The 20,166-nt window shown below is 43.5% G+C and overlaps 1 protein-coding gene across 6 annotated transcripts in view; it reads right to left on the bottom strand.

The window, feature by feature from the left end:
* Positions 1-20,166, bottom strand: part of PHF20 (PHD finger protein 20) — a 67,540-nt gene that overhangs the window by 12,809 nt on the left and 34,565 nt on the right. For 3 of the 6 annotated variants that reach the window (XM_069872182.1, XM_069872183.1, XM_069872181.1), the window contains 5 exons: positions 17,514-17,792; positions 11,057-11,236; positions 7,732-7,830; positions 5,261-5,422; positions 2,553-2,722 (listed from right to left, as the gene is read on the bottom strand). In XM_069872182.1, coding sequence (XP_069728283.1) covers positions 2,553-2,722; positions 5,261-5,422; positions 7,732-7,830; positions 11,057-11,236; positions 17,514-17,792 — 890 coding nt within the window. The remainder of the gene's footprint in view (positions 1-2,552; positions 2,723-5,260; positions 5,423-7,731; positions 7,831-11,056; positions 11,237-17,513; positions 17,793-20,166) is intronic. The other 3 variants (XM_069872184.1, XM_069872185.1, XM_069872186.1) reach the window with 3 other exon arrangements.

Genomic DNA, 20,166 nt, shown 5'->3' with positions numbered 1-20,166 from the left:
TTATGATGACTACACAGGATTCTCACTCTATAGAGTAAAAAGGAGGTGTCTGTCTCAGCCCTACACCTCCAAAAGGCTGGAAATAGGTTCTCCTTCTCACAGTTCCACAGCTGAGTAACACAGCAACTTTGCTTTGTATCACTGCTCTGTACTGAGCTCACTCAGGCATTTCTACATCAGAGACCACGTGGTTCAGAACATTTTCCCCAAAGACAATGGCCGGCAGGTGTGGGGAGCACAGCATTTGGTACCTTAAGCAAACCAGCTGCCTAACCTACTCACCCCCAAAATCTTGCTCCCAGCTCCTCAACATGTATCACCTCAACCCCTAAAAAGGATGCACGTACTCCCCACACTGCTGATCCGCAACTCTATTCCAGAGAGAGTAACCTGCTCTCCTAGACAACTCCTATAACACAGCAGAAGGGTTTTAAACTCTGCAGAACCCTCAAGAAGGCTCCAAACTAGTTCAACCTAGATAATCCATCTCAAAAGCAGCACAGGAAACCACACACAAAAACTGTGCACAGGCTCTGTCCTGAGCTGACGGGTCTCTGCATTCTCAGCAGACCAGTACTGAGCCTGCACTTGCTAGACAGCTGTACTCCAGACTACATCTGCGTGTTTTCCATCGAGCCATCTCCTCAGAAGGCAGCCAGCCTCCTTTATTCCCATCAGACTCCTTTTCCTATACACTGGCACAGGGCAAATTTGTCTAATTCTGACCACTTCACCCTTTGCTACTAACGCACAAGGTACCTTTTGCCCTGTGCTCCAACACTGACACAGAGGAGTCCACCAACTGAACTCAGCACTAACCGTGTCATACCTTCTGGAGCAAAGCTCCATGAAACATATACACAAGGCCAAAGTAAACTCCCCAGTGAGGTTAGAGGTTAAACTAGACTGCTGAGGACAAAAATCACTTAGCTGTGTTAGCTCATCCTATTAAACATCTTTAAATTCAGGTTGTTGATGTCCAGAGCAAAAGATGTTTCACCTGTCCTGCTGCAGCAGCCAAGAATCCTTCACACTACAACAGAAACCGTGCAATCCCTCTTCCCCTGAAGAGATTTCTGCCTCCATTTGAGCAACGAAGTCTACAAAAAACCCAGCATCAGCCGTGAGGTATGTACAGATCAGCTTCCACCATCCCTAACAGTTCCCTCACAGCAAAAAAGAAATGCAGCTCACAGCATTGTGCCAGCAGCTGTCCTGGTAAGGCCGCCCAGAAAGAGGGATTCAGCCCTCACAAGAGAATGCCTGGGAAAGTGAATCCAAAAGGTGCAGTTGGGGGTGACCTTCCTGTGCCAGGAAAGTATTTCTGAAGACAGTGTCAGGCCAGACCATTTCACAAGTAAGACAACCTCCTCAAAAGAATGCAATAAAGACCTTAAAAATTGCAACATGCACAGCTGCCAAGCTACGCTACTGCCGCTTTGAACTGAGGTCCCAAACTAAGCAAAAAAGTGTCTTAGATAGGAGGGGTGGAAGCCTCTGAGGGGAAAAAAAAAAAACACACCAAGAAAAAAATAAAAAAGCCTAATTTCCTCAGAAGAGCAACTATGAAATGCTCACTATCTCGGTTCAGCAGCATCACACACTTCAGCGCTGCACACACTGCTCCTAGGACTGAGGGGACATTACCAAAGGGGATCAGGCAGCTCACGTAAGAGCCAGCAGCAAAACAAACTGGAGCAAAAAAATGTTGGAAAAGCTTTTTATTTGCTGTTTGACTTCACTATTTGCAACCAACAGGAATTGGGTGGAACAGCTCAGAGCACTTGTGTGGGGGTACTTGTGTGTACCATTTCCTGATCATTTACAAACGTCTCAAGAAGTAAAACTGAAGAGCCAGGGCAGCTCCAAAGAGGCTTCATCAGCAGTTTCAAGCAGGAGAGAAAAGAGATGCTGCTCTGGCTGGAAATAGCTTTCCATGACGTTGTTGGTTTAAGAAGAGTACACACACAGAGAACAGGCAGACAGACTTATGCTGATTAGGAACTCTGAATTTACAACCTACAGAAGAAGCAGCAGACTCGATGAATCAGCTCTGCTCAAAACAAGTGATTCAAGTCAACGGCTCTGTTCATGCTGTCTAGAGGGTTGTATGTTTAAGTTCAGCTGCTGCCACGACAAAGCAGTGGAAGGGTAACACGCTCTCATGGCAACGTTCTGAACATGAGCAGAATTAGAGGAAAGCAAAAAAGCCAGATAAAGAGCCACTGATTTTAAATATATATTCTCTAAATGTAGGAAGTGCTCTACATGCAAATTAGCAAGTGACAAGCAAACCGCTAATGGCTTGTACAGAACCGTCCTTCCTCCCACTTTAGTTTGATTAAAAAAAACAACTCGGGACGTTTCACAAACTGTATGAAAGAACAAAGTTCTCCACCTATCGCAGCAGCTGCTCACCCTGACAGGTTACCTGAAAAAATGTATGATTTCAGAGGACAACAACAGTTTATTTCCTGTAAAGAAACTACTACAACTGCTTTCCCACCTCCCGCTGCACTCACCGAAATGCACACCTACCCTCCCCTTCATACCTGAATCATGAAGTCATTTTCTTCTTTCACTTCACAAATACACCGAACAATCTCAGAATCACTTTCTTCCGCTTCTTCGTCAGGGTTTGTGGTCACATCAACATCCTGACTGCAGTCATCATCACTCCACAGCAGGCTGTCTATAGACGACTCGCTCAGGGTGTCATCCTCTGTAAAAAAGCAGTTTGATAAAATCCCAGGTCCATTACGGAAAGGTCAAACTCCTCAAGATTTCACCCCGAGAACACAGATATACAAATCTAAAAGCACGAGTTCACCATGCCATTTAAGGAACATCACAATGTTACCGATCACGCAGCAACCTTGAAAAAGCAGTGAGTTTATTGAAGGCGACCACACAATGCAGTTTCATATTCTCATTAAGGGCTCCTTCTAAATATTCCAACTTAACAGCTTCTGTCCTTAAAGCTGTCCTCTCAACATACAGTGCTTGGGCCAAGGCACAAAGTATCTTTAGACAAGTTAGTATAATAAGCAGCACTATATTTATCAATTCAAACAGGATTCACACCACTTTCTGCCCTGGCACTCTAAGCACAGGGCTCCTACAGAGACCAGACACCTCTGCCTCACAACCAGTCACTACACAAAGTGACACCTCCAGTACAGAAATGTTCAGAGCCCAATGTGGAATTTAATCCTGCTTCAGAAACTACTGCTTTCACACAGACTCCAGCTGAGGACACATTTATCAAATTGGGGGTGCTGCAACACCCAGAGTGTTGTCTAAGAATGCCCCACACCACTTACAGCATTACTGCATCCCTGTGGATTAAACAGAACTGCCAAGAACATCTTTACTGAGCAACACGCTAAACCGAGATCCTTTCCTCAATGACACTAATGCAATGCCTCCACCTTCCCTGAAGACAGAGTGGGAGGGTCAGAGAGAGAAATTAGGGATTTTAATTATTTGGGAAGTAATCTAATGAGCTGGAGGAGAGTGGAAGGTATACATTTGAGTCACTCTTCACTAGAATGTTGTCTCACCTACACTGGATAGAACTGTTTTGATCACTTGGCACCTAAAGCAAGACTGCAAAACAGAAGAACCAGTCCGCAGTATAAACCAGATCTTGTGGTGAGACAGCTCAGATTTCAGGAGCCGAGAACCCAATGCATTAGTTAGTGTTCATGATTAGAAGTTTTATTCCACCTCTAAGATATGACACACTTCCCTGAAGCACTCGGGAAGCAACCGGTGAAGTGCGCTGCACTTGCACTCTGCACACAGGTTCTACTGTTACCCACAACAGATGACAACTATATAGACACTGCTTTTACTGTTGCCACCAGTTCCACAGATGCAAAAAACAGCAAAGCATTGTGAAAAGAATGAAATAAAGTCACTCTGAATACTTTTCACCTCCATCAATGTCTGTGAACTGATAGAATCAAAGGCTGTCTGAGCAACTGATGGCCAAGTTACTGAACTATAAATACCATTTATGCAAAAATGCAGCTAGAGGAGACTTGTAGAACACATTTTAAAGCATTATGGCCATCAGGTGCTTCAGTAGTTTTCAGTGTTTCCTCTCTTAACTTTAATTAATTCCATTCTATAAATTTTACATTTTGACTAAAACTAAAAAGTTGTGTCAAAAAATCCAGTCGTGTCAAAAAAAAAAAAGTTCCTGTACAGAATCAAGCTGTCATACATTTCCCATTTCTTATAAATCTGTGAGCTTTAAGAATAACAAGGAACAAAATGTTTACCTTCCTTTTTTATTTTACCAGCTTGGGATGGTAAATAGAAACATGGACTAAGATATTAAAAATTCTGAAAGCTGGAATACAGCAGCCACATTTTCACAAACTGTTTATGAACTACTACAAACTACTCCAGAGCTTCTCGTCAGTATGAAGCTCAGGAAGTCATTGCAACCACGTATCATATCACATCTATACTGCTATACACAACCACATCCAGTGTCTCTCAAACACAGCACACACACTGTAAAATTGCATAGCTTCTATTTGTACCTCTGAGCGAATCATAGAATCATAGAATCACCAGCTTGGAAAAGACCCACCGGATCATCAAGTCCAACCATTCCCATCAATCACTAAACCATACCCATCAGCACCTCATCCACCCGTCCCTTAAACACCTCCAGGGAAGGTGACTCAACCACCTCCCTGGGCAGCCTCTGCCAGTGCCCAATGACCCTTTCTGTGAAAAATTTTCTCCTTATGTTCAGCCTAAACCTCCCCTGGTGGAGCTTGAGGTCATTTCCTCTTGTCCTGTCCCCTGTCACTTGGGAGAAGAGGCCAGCACCCTCCTCTCCACAACCTCCTTTTAGGTAGTTGTAGAGTGCAATGAGGTCTCCCCTCAAGAGTTGTTACTTTGGAGAAACCTTAGGAAATACGAAAATGTGTATTACTCAAGCCTCAACATTGTTGTTATAGAGTTTATAAGGTGCTGCAACAAGGTGCAAAATGAGTTTGAGCTCTCAATTAAGTGCAACAGTGTTAAAGCTTCAGTGAAGGTAAAGTCAAAGCAAAAAGCAGCAACATCAAGCTCTGGCAAATAAACTTGAGATGAAATGGGCAGGGGAAGGACATCCTCAGTCCTGTGTAAGAACAGTCAATTTACATTATGGGTACAAGCTTTCATGTGCATTATCGCACTTGACGCACATACTGGTAGCGACAGAAGCAGCAAACCACGGAGGAGTGTCACTTACCATTGGGTTTTGGTTTTCCTCTGCGCTGCCCAGCGTCAGAGCAGTGCAGCAGCGTACCTGGGTGCTCAGATGATTTATGTGAAGAAACACATTTAGTGACAACTGATTTTTCAGGGGAAAGTTCCAGTGAAATATCTGTGTTCTCTTCACTGCCAGAATATTCTGTAAAATTGTAAACAGTTTTGTTATTAGAAATCTATCGTCAGGAGAAGGTGATAGAAGAAAAACCAGTGCAATGACTGCCCACAGCAGGCACGTATGATTCACTGGAACTATTTCCATGTCAAAATGCCAGAATATTAAGACTGCACTACACTGCTGAAAGGTCTACAAGCCTTCCAGAGGCACAAAAGTTATTGTTTGAACCAGAAAAACATCAGGCAGCTCAGCCATCCTCCACTGCTGATGTAAGTGAGAAAGGCTGAAGAGACTGGTTACTGAAAACCAGCCATTCTTCAGGGTGAATAGGTCTACAAACCCTTTTTCACTACAGGCACTTCTACACAAGCACCATTCATAGAACCATAGAAACACAGCACGGTTTGAGTCGGAAGGGACCTTAAAGCTCATTCAGTTCCAACCCCCTGTCATGGGCAGGGACATCTCTCACTGGATCCGATTGCCCCAAGCCCCATCCAGCCTGGCCTGGAACACCTCCAGGGATGGGGCAGCCACCACTGCTCTGGGCCACGGCCTCCCCACCCTCAGCATGAAGTATTTCTTCCTAATGCCTAAATCTTCCCCCTTCCCATTCGAAGACATTCGCTCTGGTCCTGTCACTATCTGCCCTTGTAAAACGTCCCTCCCAGCTTTTTGTAAGCCTGCTTCACCATTAGCTGGACACCTCTCCCTCACACTCCACTATTATTCATGTGGGCCACACACATTCCCTGATCGCACAAAGTGGACAGAGAGCACTTCTTCTTCTCTTATTTTTTCCTAGTGTATGTATAGAATAACATGCATGGGTAGAAAAGAAGAGCCTCGATTCAGAATGTGTGGAGAAAACACCCAGAACAGTTCCTCTGTGAGGTACCCATGCACTGTGTCTCAGATTGTACATAAACAGAGGCTGCACAAGCAGCATCCTCCAACCAGTTACCTGGAGAAAGCCTCCAACATTCCTGGACTGGAGGTCCCACACGGGGCAACATCAAAAAAAGGGAAGTAATCCTTCAAAACCCAAAGGCAGGTGGACAAACAGCTTGTGGGTACTCCCACTTGTCAAGTGGTGCCACGTCCCATGGCAGGGGGTGGAACTGGATGGTTTTTAAGGTTCCTTCCAATCCAAAACCATTCTGTGATTCTATGATTTGTGCACCTACTGCGTAAGTTCACATGTTATACTTTGTGTATTACCATTATATTTGAGGGCACCATATAACCCGAAACTCACTAAAATTATTTCTTTCAGTACAACTCCGAGATAGTCTGCCTGTGGTTCCTTCTCCCCCTCTACTCTCTCATCACAGCTTGCCCCATTTCTTCATGTCAGCAAACACAAAGACAAGGTATTTTCTTTCCAATGGCAGAAACTCTTCCATAAGGAGCTCTAATTTAACAAATCTATGATTCTATGAAATCATGTATGGCAGACTGAAATGTGCTGCTAATGATCTCAGACATCCATCAATGAGAGATAAAGCTGCCACGCTTGATCTGCAAACATTTCCCTAGAGAAATCTTTCAGAAGTGAGGAATCCCATCACCAACAGCACCTGGGCCTACAGAGGAAGTGCAAAGTGCTAAGTGCCCCGCGGAACGCATTCCCAGCCTCTGTAGATGGAATCAGAGATGACACTTTCCTCCTACAACCCTACTGATGTGAGTGGAGCAGCACGTTCTGAGACTCAATGGAAGGACACAGCATGAGTACAGACTTTAAATCAGGCTCTTACTTCATCTCTCCAGGAGAAGAGAGATTTATTGTTTAGGAAAAAAAAATCAGGATGCGACAGGTTTAATAGAGCTCACTGCCACAGCATCTTACACTTTAGATGTAAGAACAAGGTTAATGCACAAAGATGAGTTCCAAACGTCATCACTTATCCAGGAGCCCAAAAAGTTAACTCATAACTGAGATCTGGCACATGGGTACCTGGTAACAAACCAAGGTGAACTACACTGCTTCAACTGGGTAAAACCTGCATACAAGTCCACTTGCTAATTAAAGACCTACAAGACTGACACAGGCATTTTGGAGTTAGGTTTATTCTGAGCTGTTACAAACCCAGTATAAGCCATCATCCAGCATTACTGATGCACCTTAACCAGGTAACCAACTCTCTCACCAATCACAGTTTCATATTCATAGAATGGTTTGGGTTGGAAGGGACCTTAGAGCCCAACCAGTTCCCACCCCCTTATTAAAATCAGAACTAACAGGTTAATGAAGAACTCAGTCTTATCTGCAGTGCCCTCTCTTAAGAGAACTGGGTGCCTCAACAAAACAATGCAACAAAGATCTTTACCAGGTTTAGTTCTCCTTCTCTTTTTTTTCTTTTTCTTTGATTTGGGCCTTCCATAGTCTCTGGATTTTTTTTCTTTGTTCTTCTCACGTCCTTTAACACCTGAAATTAGACAACATTCCAATTTAAGATATATACACACCTACTCTGCTCATCCATTTTTTAAGAGACCCCCATGGTTTCTTTGCACAATCAGCACCAGCTTACTGAAAAAAAACAAAAACAAAAAAACAACAGGAAAACTTATTTGTAAGAATTCCCAGCTTTCATAACTGGAATGGTCTGCAGTAAGTTCTGATTTGATTGTTCTACAACAAAACTACAATAGCATGTGGGAGAAGTCAACTGTAAACCAATGCCCACTTACTACTCGCACGCTTTTGAGATTAATAAAAATAAAAATACTAGGGGATTAATTATCTCCATTTTCTAAACTACTGTGGCTGAACATTTCAGTACCACTGTGACTGCAATGACAGGAATGAAACCGCAGCCCCTCGAAGCTCTAGTACAGCTCCTCAGTCAAATACTCATTTTCATTGAAAATGGAGTAATGACTGGTTCAGCTGGCTTTACGTGCTACTCTCACCATCTGCTCTCCATCCTGTTTTTATGGGAATGAAAAAACAACCATCATGTTTGAAATGATCAGACGATATCTTTCAATCAAGTCCATCCTCAAAGCATGCTTCCAGACCATTTGCCGTGAACTGTAATCCCGGTGCAAGGTCATGTGTACAAACCCTTGTGTTCCATTTCCTAGTGTTCGTTTGCAGCTCCTGTCCTTCAGATCTAGGTCCCTGCAGCAGAATTCGTAGATACTTATGCAGTTCCCTAAGTAAACTATCCTGACTCAGCCAAGACTATATATGCAACCATGAAGTCTATCATGGAACTATGCCTTGCACCTCAAAAGGACTCTGTCGAGCGCTTGGCTGACAAAATCACTCACCATCTAATTAGAAATCTTTTAAAATTTCTGATTATCACTGGCAGATTAAGCACCTCAAGACACCCTATCCACTAAGCAATCTTCTCTGAGACAGGACATTTAAGAACCCCAGCTGGCTTCCGTGAAGCAAACCTGCAATACCAGCATATTACGTTAACCTCTTGCCTGCATAATAATAGTGAACTCTCCAGTTACCGCTCCAAGGCTTCGTATTTGTGGTACAAACAGCTCACCCAGAGACCGGAATTCTCAGTCACATTCACTGCTGGCTCATTAGCTCCTCCTTATGAGGGCCTTCAGCTCTAGATCTCCTCATCCCTCTAGTCCTCTGCAACTATAGCCACTTAGGTTCCTCTATTGACACTTAGTGACAGCTGCTAACGCTGCATCTCTGCAGCCACCTCAAACTGTGGCACTGGTAACAGCCACCTACCCCAGTTACCCATCCTTCAAGAGCCAGCACCCACAGCACAACAGAAACTTCATCACCGCTCCATTACCATTTGTGAAGGGGTGAAAAGAAAGAGAGGTTGATATTTAAGTCTCAGCAAAGTGCTTCTGACTTCCTGCTTCCTCTCCATTGCTCCCATCTCAGCCCTCCACGGTCAGGATCCTTCGGGTACCATTTCCCTCTCCCTGCTCATATACAGGGATGAAATTAAGTTCTATCAGTTTATTCTTCCAGAAAGGCAAAGAGAATAACTGAGGCCTACATTGGTAGGTAAATTTTGCATCTTTTCACTTGGGAATTTTCACAGTCCGATCATCAGATTACTTTTATGATATCTGAGTGCAGAGTACGCTACTTTAGTCAACATATCCATAATAAATACAATAAAAAAATTGTCACTTTGTCCCACACTTTCTCCCTTTGAGCCTGCCAGTATGTCTTTCAAACACCTCAAAGTTCCAAGTTTTTGCAGATTTCTGGGTACAGCTGCCTTCTGAACTGCACACAGCAGTTAAGGCATGGTGGGGTTTTTTTCCCTAAAAAAGATCTGCAAAGAATGAATATCGCAAAAGGGACCTTCCAAGAACCCTGCCCTGAATCATATTTTTGCCTCCAGTTGTCCCTAATAAACACTCGAAGTCTAAGGAATTACCAGATCAGCCGAGCATCCAGGTGAGGAGCATCCTCACAGGTCCATGTGAGCAAAGAAAAGGGCAAACTGCCTTATAAAACGCTCAAAATTCATCACTGACCAACACATTTTTAAATAGGATTTCTGGGCAAAAACATTAAAAGACCTAAGCCTTCCCTATTTCCTTGAACAGCAGAGAGTGACCAGGACCAGGACGAGCACTTGGTCCCTGCTGACCCACCACTGTGAGCACTCACCCTACTCCCCTACGCGCCATACTCCCAGGTGAGAGCTGTCCCACAGAGTCTGCCAGGAGACACAGATGGGGCTCAGCCAGACCTGCCAACAGAGAAAGGCAGCAAAGGGCACCCAGGAACAAATACAGATGGCAAGTACCAACTGACCATGAGGACCAAGACCACCACAGTGAGCAAGGAAGTGAATAAACTTCTCCAGAATAAAGATCCCATTACAGACAGTACAGCCCACGCATGAAGTTTTTGTGTTTTCCTCATCACTGTGACTCACACTCTCCTTGCTGAAGGGAAGTAGTGATGCAGAAAATCTGCAAGTATGTTGGAAATTATTTATATATTATTAATGCAGATAGAAAATTATTTAAATATATGTTACTTATGTGTGCGTGTACACACACCCCGTATGGCTGTTACCTTCCATATTACAGTGGGCTCCAGAACAAACAGGGTTCGCACTCTATCACTGAATGAAGTCATGAAGTAAAGTTGTTCAGAGATGTTTAGTAGCAAGGAAAGCTGACTGCCAGAGCAGTTAAATGCTATTAAAAACACTGTAAAAGAACAAGCCAGGTAACCAGGTGGTCCTGCAACACCCACCCCCTCACCCCCTTCTTGGTTTTTTTCCCTGTATTAGGTTTAGGTATCTCAGCAAGTTCAGGATTACTTAAAAATATGTAATGCAACCAAGAGCTGAATGGACTTAAGACACTCATATCAAATACGCAAACAGTAAGCAAGAATCTTTTCATGCCCTTCAACAGTTTTGCACATTTTACATCGTAAAAATACTAGACACTGCCTGAGGAGATCAAATCTTCATGTGTATAAAAGAAAATTCCTGACTCTTCATTCGACGCAACTGCAAAGAATAGTGAGAAACCACCACTCACACTGTGCACTGCTCAGTCATCACAGACCAAATTCTCTAAGAACGCACACCAGATACATGCTGTCAGTACCACTTGGTCCTTACAATGCTTCAAACTTTTCCACAGCTTTTCCAGTGTAATGGTTTCCCATTAAACCAAAACGCGTACCATTTTCAATCCTTTCCTTTTCTGGAGGGTTCCGCAGCGCTCTTGCTATGTGGTTCCTGGTTTGCTCTCTAACCGAGCGTCGGTTGCTACTTAATGCGCTTACAGGAGTTGAAGTCCTTGTCTTTCCTATTTTTCCACCTCTAGATGGGGTACTCCTTAGGGCTATGTGGAAAGGAGCATCTACAAAGAGAACAGAGAGGAAGCCCAAGCTTTAAATACTTTCAAACTGTGAATTTCTTGCAGCAGCAGCTCTGGTTGCTTGTGGGGCATTTCCTGACACTCTGGCCAACTTACAACCCTCACAATACAACCATGGAAAAGCTTTTAAACAGAAGCTGATTTAAGCGCTAAAACCTGTAATGCTTTTGTGGTTTGGTTTTGTAGTGGTTTGGGTTTTTTTTTTCCCCAAGAAACGAAACACTGGATGCAAACGCAGCCCCAGAAATCTGTCCTCCCAGAAACAGTCCAACTTTGGAGAAAGATGGAATAAAAACAGTGCAGTTTGGCAGAGATGGGTGACGTAATTTTTACTATTAGTAATAATAAATAGTAATAGTAATTTTTACTATCAGTTTCTTCAAGGGAACAAAAATAAAAATTATAAAAAAAAGTGAGGGGCGCTGCTGATTTGGGTCACAGGAACCAGTCTGTTCTCAGAAGCGTGTTTGGTAAAGAGTTACAGAGAAGCAGCATGGAGAGGCTCTGCTCAACTAAGCAAGGGCAGATTTTCCTAAGTACCACTGAAACAGTGTTTCAGCTGAGAGTGAGATTCAAGAATTCAGGATTGCTACCTAAAATTCACAAAAATCATGAGGTACAGACACAGCTTCACCTAAGATTTCATTTACAATTTAAGTCAAGTCAAAGAGTTCTCATTTTCATCACTACAGCGCACAACTCCTGCTGCAAGACGCCTGGACATGGAAAAAGAGATATGGAGGGGCTAAAAGCTAAGGCTGCCCAGCAGACAGGACAGCCAGGCTGCACGAGCACAGTACACTGCTGTTCTGGAGCACAGCATCAAGGATATTATGGTCAGGAAGACTCAGCGGCCAAGGTGACCACTTGCTAACTTCCATCAAGAACATTCAACTCTATCATCATAAGCATCTCAAAAGTTCAGTGGATATGAAAGGCAACTTCCTTCTTGCTTGAAGACTTATATGCCAGCTGGATTTGCACTTGGACACCAATAAATAATTGTGAGCAGTACCTGCAAATGACCAAGAACAGCAGTCCACCCATACTGGGTGAAGATATGGGATCAAGTACTCTACCCTGAACAACATTTCAAGCTGAAGTGTTAACAAGGCACATGAAGACATGTCATTATGGAGCTTTCAGAATCAAGTAGATCGCTTCAGGCAAAAGGAACTCCAAGATCCAAAAATGTAAAGGCCATCAGGTGACTTTTTCTCTGGTCTCTCACTCTGAAGTTGCATTAGAACTTGGGGAGACCAGGATGTGAGAAAAAAAAAGGAGCTGTTTGTAACAATCCTCATGCAGGTCCCTATTTTTCCCCTCTCCCAACAGCGCAAATCCATGAATTAACATCTTAAGAACACCATGGCCACCTTGATCCCACGCGTCTTTCAAAGAGTGCAAGGCATTTGGTCTTCCTGCAGGCTGAGATCTGTGTGCACACTCTTGGTGGAATAAAACTGTATTTTGCATCCACTAGGTTTTTTAGCTTTGTAAGACTGAAGTTTAAGGGGGTTTTTGCCAACAATGTTGTACCTTTTATGGCACAGAATGGTTAACACATTCCTGCAAGACTTCCCAGCCACCTGTAACACTGCCCTGCGGAGCTTTCTATCATACATAGGGTCTAAGTTTCTGCAGTAACTGATCAAAAAAAAAAAAAAAGTTATCAAAAATACGTGATGTTTTGAAACCCCTTTTGTTCCATTGACAGAAAAGTTTAGAGGGTCTATGAAAGCCTTGAACACTCTGAAAAGTATTTTATGAGTTGAGACTAAATTTGAGAAGATGAGATTAAAAAACTGGAAAGTAAGCACTAAAGCTTGTGCCGTGAAGAACCACACTTGTATGCCTTCTGCATCTGGTGGCCCATTTCCTCTCAAAACAACATTTCCCAATGTAATTGAGACAAGCCAATTTATAAAGCTACCCCAAAAAGAAGCAAGATCAATTTCTTACCTTAACAACCACAACCAAGGACTTGTTTTTAAGTGCACATCTTTAAAATGTGCACATTCCCAAAGCTCAGGCTTTCTGCACGAGTACCACATGCAGAGTTCGTCGTGTGCTTCCACCCTCCTGACTCCCCGACCCAAACTTTGCTCTTCAGCCTCTGCAGCCTTCCTGCTCCTTTACCTCTTTCCCATCACATGAATTCCTGATTTGCAGTTTCAGGAAAGGCCATCACAGAGTTCACAATCACCATATTTACACGGACACCATCTTCAAGTTTGTTAGTGCTATAACTCACTTCTCTTCCAAGTCCTCATTCCTGTAAGCTCTCTAACGAGACTACCAGGCAACAAGATGACTGCCCTGTGAGCATGTAGGAACAGCAGGACTATGCTCATGGCAACTCCTATGTCCCCTCATGGAAGGGGACAGGAGACTCCTGTGCAGTGCCGAAAGCCGTCTGTGCAGGTTCCCTAAAGACCTCCACTTGTCTCAAGAGATAGCCTGAGGTGGGACACAGGTGGCACGTAAGCTGTGACTTCCACATGTTCCTGGTGATGCCCAACTCAAAAAACAGAATAGATACTAGCACCATTTAATACCTCCATCATCCAGAATACCATTAATCATCATTACAATTGCACAGCTCTCTACAAACAGACCACAAAAGCCCTCCTGACATCCAGGGCAGGTAATAGCAAAACCGTTCTTGAACGGCAATGCTAGAATTAAACACCAGCAGTTTTATTTCTAGCTCAGATGACACTAAATACCACTAACAGGAGAAATGTTCATACAAAACCAGGGATGAAGAGACTTGCTGATCAAGTGTGCCCACAGCCTTGATCAGGTGGGGAGATCCATCTTCTCTAAGCCTGGCAGAAGTACCCTCTTCCATATGAAGAGCTGATCCAGCAGCAGAGAAGGATTTTAGAAATAACAAATATCGAGATACAAAACCACCTCAACCATGCAGAAACCACAAGGACAGAGCCTTAAGAGAACTTCTACCTAAAGCACATCCAGGCACTGACAGACAAGACAAGAGCCTTCTGTCCTATGGGATACAAAAGGTGTCAGATCTCTGTTATGAAGATAAATCAGCCTTCCCAGGAAGAAAGAGACTGAGTTCCAAAGTGGTACAAATTGGACAATATTCTCCATTGGCAGCTCTGAGACCATTTGCAGAGTATACCCGCAGATATTTTCAAGAACTGCAAGACCACAGATAATCCTAGCTTATCGCTGAAGTGTTTCACACAGCCTCTCCCCACAAACTAAATGCAGCATCTCAAGATAAGTCACTACACCCATCAGCAGATCTGCAGAACACAGAGGGTGTTAATGCAGATCTTCACCTGCTCCAAACAGAAACTCTGCGTTTGTAGGTCACCCATACACATTCCACCACTAGTGAAGGGGCACCCATCAGCCAGTATGCAGAGGGAACAGGAAACCCCTCAGAGAGGCATCCCAGAGCCCCCTAAGCTCATGTGAGAGGTTCACCAGTTAACAGCCACTAGCTGGCAGCCAGATCACAGAGTCATGGAATGGGCTGGGTTGGGAGGGACCTTGAAACCCATCCAGTTCCAATCCCCTGCCATAGGCAGGGACACCTCCCACCAGATCTGGTGTCTCCAGTCCCCATCCAACCTGGCCTTGACTATCTCCAGGGACAGGGCAGCCACAACTGCTCTTGGGAACCTGGGCCAGGGCCTCCCCATCCTCATCATGAAGAATTTATTCCTAACGTCTAGCCTAACTCTCCCCCCTTCCAATTTAGAGCCGTTCCCCCTCATCTTATCACTCCATTCCCTTGTAAAAAGTCCCTCCCCGGCTCTCCTGGAGCCCCTTCCAGTACTGGATGCAAATACATGTTCAAGCAGTCACAGCCAGTTTGCCAGCCTGTTCCCTGTGCATGCCTGGTCAGGATCTCACCAGTTAACAGGAGCAAAGACAAGACATCTTTTTTTCCTTAAGCATATTCCTGGCCTTGAGACATCTGTGCACGAACAGGACATCGTATCCAACTTCCAGTACCTAGCATTTTCTAACAATGAAGTCACGCACACAAATTTAAGCTTCCAGACAAAATGTATGTTTTTTCTTCAAGTACCATTATGGACTCCTCTGCAGGGATAGATTTTCTACAGACCTGAACTACAAACTGTAGGTGCATTGCTTTTTCTTCCACGTGGTAAGAACAGCAGAGCCAAGACCAGCAGCACCTTGCCAGACTCAGGCTTCCATTACATAGCCAGATACCAATGCCACAGACTAACACTGCGTGGTGCTTTGGAAGTCTGAAAAGCAAGTTTCAGGGGAACTGAACGACGTCCTGAGAGCATAAGGTCATGAAGTGATGAAGCCCCTGCCAGCAGGACAGTTGAGATGAGGGCAGTATCAATTCCGCCAGCACTACCAAGTGGTTATAAGAGCACAAAAGCCACGTTCGTGCAGGTTTTGGTAGGATCTCCTTGTCCACAGGTATCAACTCCTGTATTTGTTAACATCTAATGAGGTAGAAACCCCTGAGAGGTACCTACCAGTGCCTACCAAGCACAGAGCCCCTCCGAGGTCGCAGGTGAGGCGCATCCCCTGTGCAAGCGCTGGAGTCTGACTTGACCTTCACGCTCAGCAGCTGCCAGCACAACTGAGCAGCTGGGGGCAGGGATGCACTACAAAGCACGTCCAGCAACCCAGGTTATAGGTGTCCATTCACAAATGGGGAATAAAAGAGCGGGGTTTTAAAATGGCAAACACAGTTACAACTCAAGATGAAGAATTAATTTCCGGTCTGATCAGCCAAGACGCTGCCATCAAACCAACAGTGAAAACCTGGGTGAAAGGATAAGTGAAAGGGCCAAGATCAAGCCACTCAAGAATGTCAGCTCAAGATGACCAAAGGAAAATGACTCCTCAAACCAAAATAATTATGCAGTTATAGAAGGCAAAATAGGAGTGTGCTGCTGGCAAAGCACACAGCGTGCATGCAGCCGATTCCTGATCACTGCACAGTTGTCAGCTATTCTTCACAGCACGCTCCTGTCAGCTGCGTTCCTTGGTTTCATTTAAGCTTCATGCAAAGCATAACACAAGTAAGCTGACACATCCTAATGCATTTAAAGAACAATCAACTTCTACTTAACCACACCTCACACCTTTGCATTATTTGAAGCACTTCTGTGCTTCAAATAATACAGAAGTATTCGAGGCACAGAAGTTCTCAAGTCCATTAGGTTACATTTACTTGGTTAGGAAACGGCAGTAGCACCTCACATGAAAAGGTGTTTGCTAGACAAAACAGGAAAAGCAGACATGGGAGCAAAGGAAAACACCAGGGACCTCAAAGAGAAAGCTGGGGCTTCTAAACCAGACTCCGTCAGAAGACCGAGAGATGATGATTGTTATGGACAAAGTACAAAGAGCGGTCAGTCCACAAGAACAGAGCTTGGTCGGGTTTACAACACTGCTCAAGTTCACATTCAGACTGGGACCCGTCACTCCAATGCTATGTCAGACACCAGAAAGAAAGTGCTTCAGAGGCTGAGATGGTAAAGCAAAAGTTAATGCAACTCTGAAGACTACAAAGCTGTTATAACTTAAGAATTGATTCTTCCCTATCCCTTAGATTTTAATTCCTTTACACTACCCATCAGTTGTGTGAGGATCTTCAAGTACAGCTGCAGCAAGTGCATTTGTTAAATCAGAGGACTTTTCCCACAGACCCACTGATGAGAACCTTGATAGATTCCTGGCTCAGTCAGACCATGAAACATGAAGATCAAGTAAGAAATGGGAGAGAACTGCAGTTACTGCCATTTCCTTAATACAGAATGAACAAACGTCTTTGAACAATGCTGTTTCAATATTTGTCAATCTGGAGGAGGGCAGGACCAAATACTCAGGGAATTGTAGTTTGAAAAAAAAGAACAGAGGTTTAACACTCACTTGAGTTGTTACAGCGCAATAAGAGAAGCCACGCAATTAGTTCATTACAGAACATGATCCAAATTTCTAGATGAAGAAATTTCTTCAGTTTTATCTTCTCTGAAACATTGTCTCTACACATTATGCTACTCCACAAGGGAAGAAGTATATTTTTAGGGATATGGTTTAGTAGCGCACATGTACAGTTGGACTCCAACTCAAAGGTCTTTTCCAACCAAGCGATATGATGATTCTATGAATACGCTAAGATGGAGCCCTAAAGAAACTCCTATGGCCCGAAACAAAAATCAATTTCTGCACTTTCCTGCTTGCTGCTGCTAAAAATAAAGGAAGAGATCAGCATCATACTTACACAGTGAACCCGCTGCGCTCCGTCCTCTTTTGGACCGTTCTTGATTAGCTTTTTCAGAAGCCAAAGAAGCTCTGGTTTGAATATTTCTTTTTACAGGGCTCTGCTGGGATTCTGCAGCCTTCTCCACTCCATGAAAGTATTTCATGTGATAGTGCAATAACTTGGCTTTGCGGAAGGATTTGGAGCAGTCCAAGAACTTGCATCTAAACTTGTGATCTTGATCAACAGTTGCAGCTTTTTTTGATGCAAGAAAGTCTGCCCTCCTACAAGGTTTTGTTACTGTAAGAACAAAACAGATAAATTCCCCCATGCATTTGCTATAATTATCAAGTGGTTTCCTAAGCTCAAAAAACCCACAAACATTAAGAAATGGGCATGCATTCAAACGTGTTAGCAATGAAATGCTAAAAATGAAATGTTAATGCATTCAGATCAATAGCTTTCAAGGGAAACTCTGCCCAACCGTGCTCTTACAAATCAGTTGTCACAAGGCCAGTGTTGTTATGAATGAACTACTGCCACAAAAAGACATTTGCTTCCGTGAGTTCCCTGCCTAACAGCTGATATCGCTGCATACAGTGTGACTATAGATATGAGATTGGATTACACAGAGACCAAGTATTTTAGTAAGAACACTGAAGATTAGGTTCTATCAAGTATTTATTTCATTGGCTAAAACTGTCAACAGTTGACTGTTATTTCATCTTTGGTGAAAGCACTCTCCAAGAAAAAGTTCTGCTTCTTCACTTGTAGCTATTTTGCCATCAGCTCTCTGGATGCCTTGTCCTACCAAAGCCTGGTCACTTCCAAGCACAACGGAAGCAGTTTGTCAGAACTGTATTTTCCAAGTAAAGTTGGGATTTATTTAAATTTTCAAGCAGCAATGAGAGAACAAAACTAAACAAGAGCAAAACTGCTTGCATCTGCTATAAAACGTCCCTATGAGCTATAGTTAGGGAGTTCCTCAAAAAAAAAAAGCACAGAAAGTCTTCAGACATTCTAAGACATCAATTTCACAAAGCACTGCTGTGCAACTCAATGCTGCACCTAAACCTGGCCCTGGTAAATCCCTAGTTGTTGTTTCAGCATTTCAGAAACTTTTAATTCATGTTTTGGCTAATAAATACATAAGAGAAACACTTTGAACTAAAAGTAATTCAGAGTGCTGCCACCAGTGTCTGTACCCAACACAAAAGAGGAGAGGCAGGAACTGGAAACACACCGAGGTATCCAGGCAGTTACCCATCACTAACAAACACAGAGCATCCAACAATGGGGAGGAGGTGCCCTTTTAACAAAACAGCTGCCACATCTAATTTTTCCATTTGTTTTGCCAATACTAAAACATAATTTTGATATTTACAAGTATTTTCAAACTTGGTGGATTAAGAAAGAGGCAGTGGTTAAAGCCAAGACCCAGACCCAGCAACACTGGTGCAAAACTGAGGGTGTGCAACACAGGACTGAAACATTATATTAGGAGTAGCTAAAAACAAGGAGCACAAAAGTACCCAGAAACGTTACAGACAAGTATAAATGCAGAAAGAATTACTTTCCCCAAGCACACACATGCAGGAACACAAAGACCAGGGGCAGGAAAAGCCGTGTCAACACAAGAAAGCAGGATAGCTCAATCAGGAATTTTTAGTACATGAACATTCCTGAGCTGCCTGCTGAAAGGTTCTGTCATAGCGAGGAAAAGCATCCTAGATAGATGTGTCTGAAGCACACTGTTCGCAAGTAGTGTGTTACGACAAAGAAACAAAGCTTGAAGTTATTCCCAGAGAAAAAAGAAGCAACTGTTCTACAGAGCCCAAGGAAGCATTAGGAAGTCACTTGCACAACAGCCTAGTTAAAAGAAAGGATAGTCTGTTAATTTTGAGAGGAAAATAGTGAACTGAAGGCATTGCTTTTGGGTGTCCCAATGACACAAAGAGACAGGAAAAGAAGTTTCAGAACAGCCATATCAAGAACATCCCGACAGGGATGCTGCTTCAAGTAATTACGGCCGTAAGACTGCACTAAAGCCAGACTACTGGATCACACCTGCAGAATGACAACCAAAATGGAAATACACCATACACCATCAAAAATTGCATTCATAAAGAATGAAAACCATTACAGATAAGTCAGTTAAACAGCCTGTGTGTTTCAGAAAAGCCAGCCCAGAAAAAGTTCTCTTGGCTACAAAGCTAAAAACCAGTACTCAGGACAACGAGAGCAAGCTTGTTTCTGTCCAATAACTGACACGAAGATGAAGAAGCTCCACTGCAGCAGAAAGGGGTAATGGGGTCCAAAGATTTAAGCCAAAAAACAGTACAAAAATGTCAAGGGAAACTATTATACCACAACACAATTGTCAAAATGAAGACCTGTATTCAATCTCAGAGCACTTCCCCTCCACTGAGATGCACAAATCTCTGAGAAGATACAGAGAATGGTTTCTACCTGAGCAGCTACAAGTTAGGAGAGGAGCACAGGGTCACATCACCTGAAGTTTCAAAACAGAGGGTAAGGGAAATGAAATAAGACAAAAACTTACTGCAACATGCAAAAGGAAAAGATTCAGAGTAGTAAAGCCCCAGACAATTCCACATAGCCTGAAGCCCAGTTTAAATTATTTCCATCAGGACCGCATTCGGGGTGTTTCACT

This window comes from Phaenicophaeus curvirostris, chromosome 18 (genome assembly GCF_032191515.1).
Source record: "Phaenicophaeus curvirostris isolate KB17595 chromosome 18, BPBGC_Pcur_1.0, whole genome shotgun sequence".
Taxonomy (NCBI): domain Eukaryota; kingdom Metazoa; phylum Chordata; class Aves; order Cuculiformes; family Cuculidae; genus Phaenicophaeus; species Phaenicophaeus curvirostris.
This window is presented reverse-complemented; position numbering and strand designations above follow the sequence as displayed.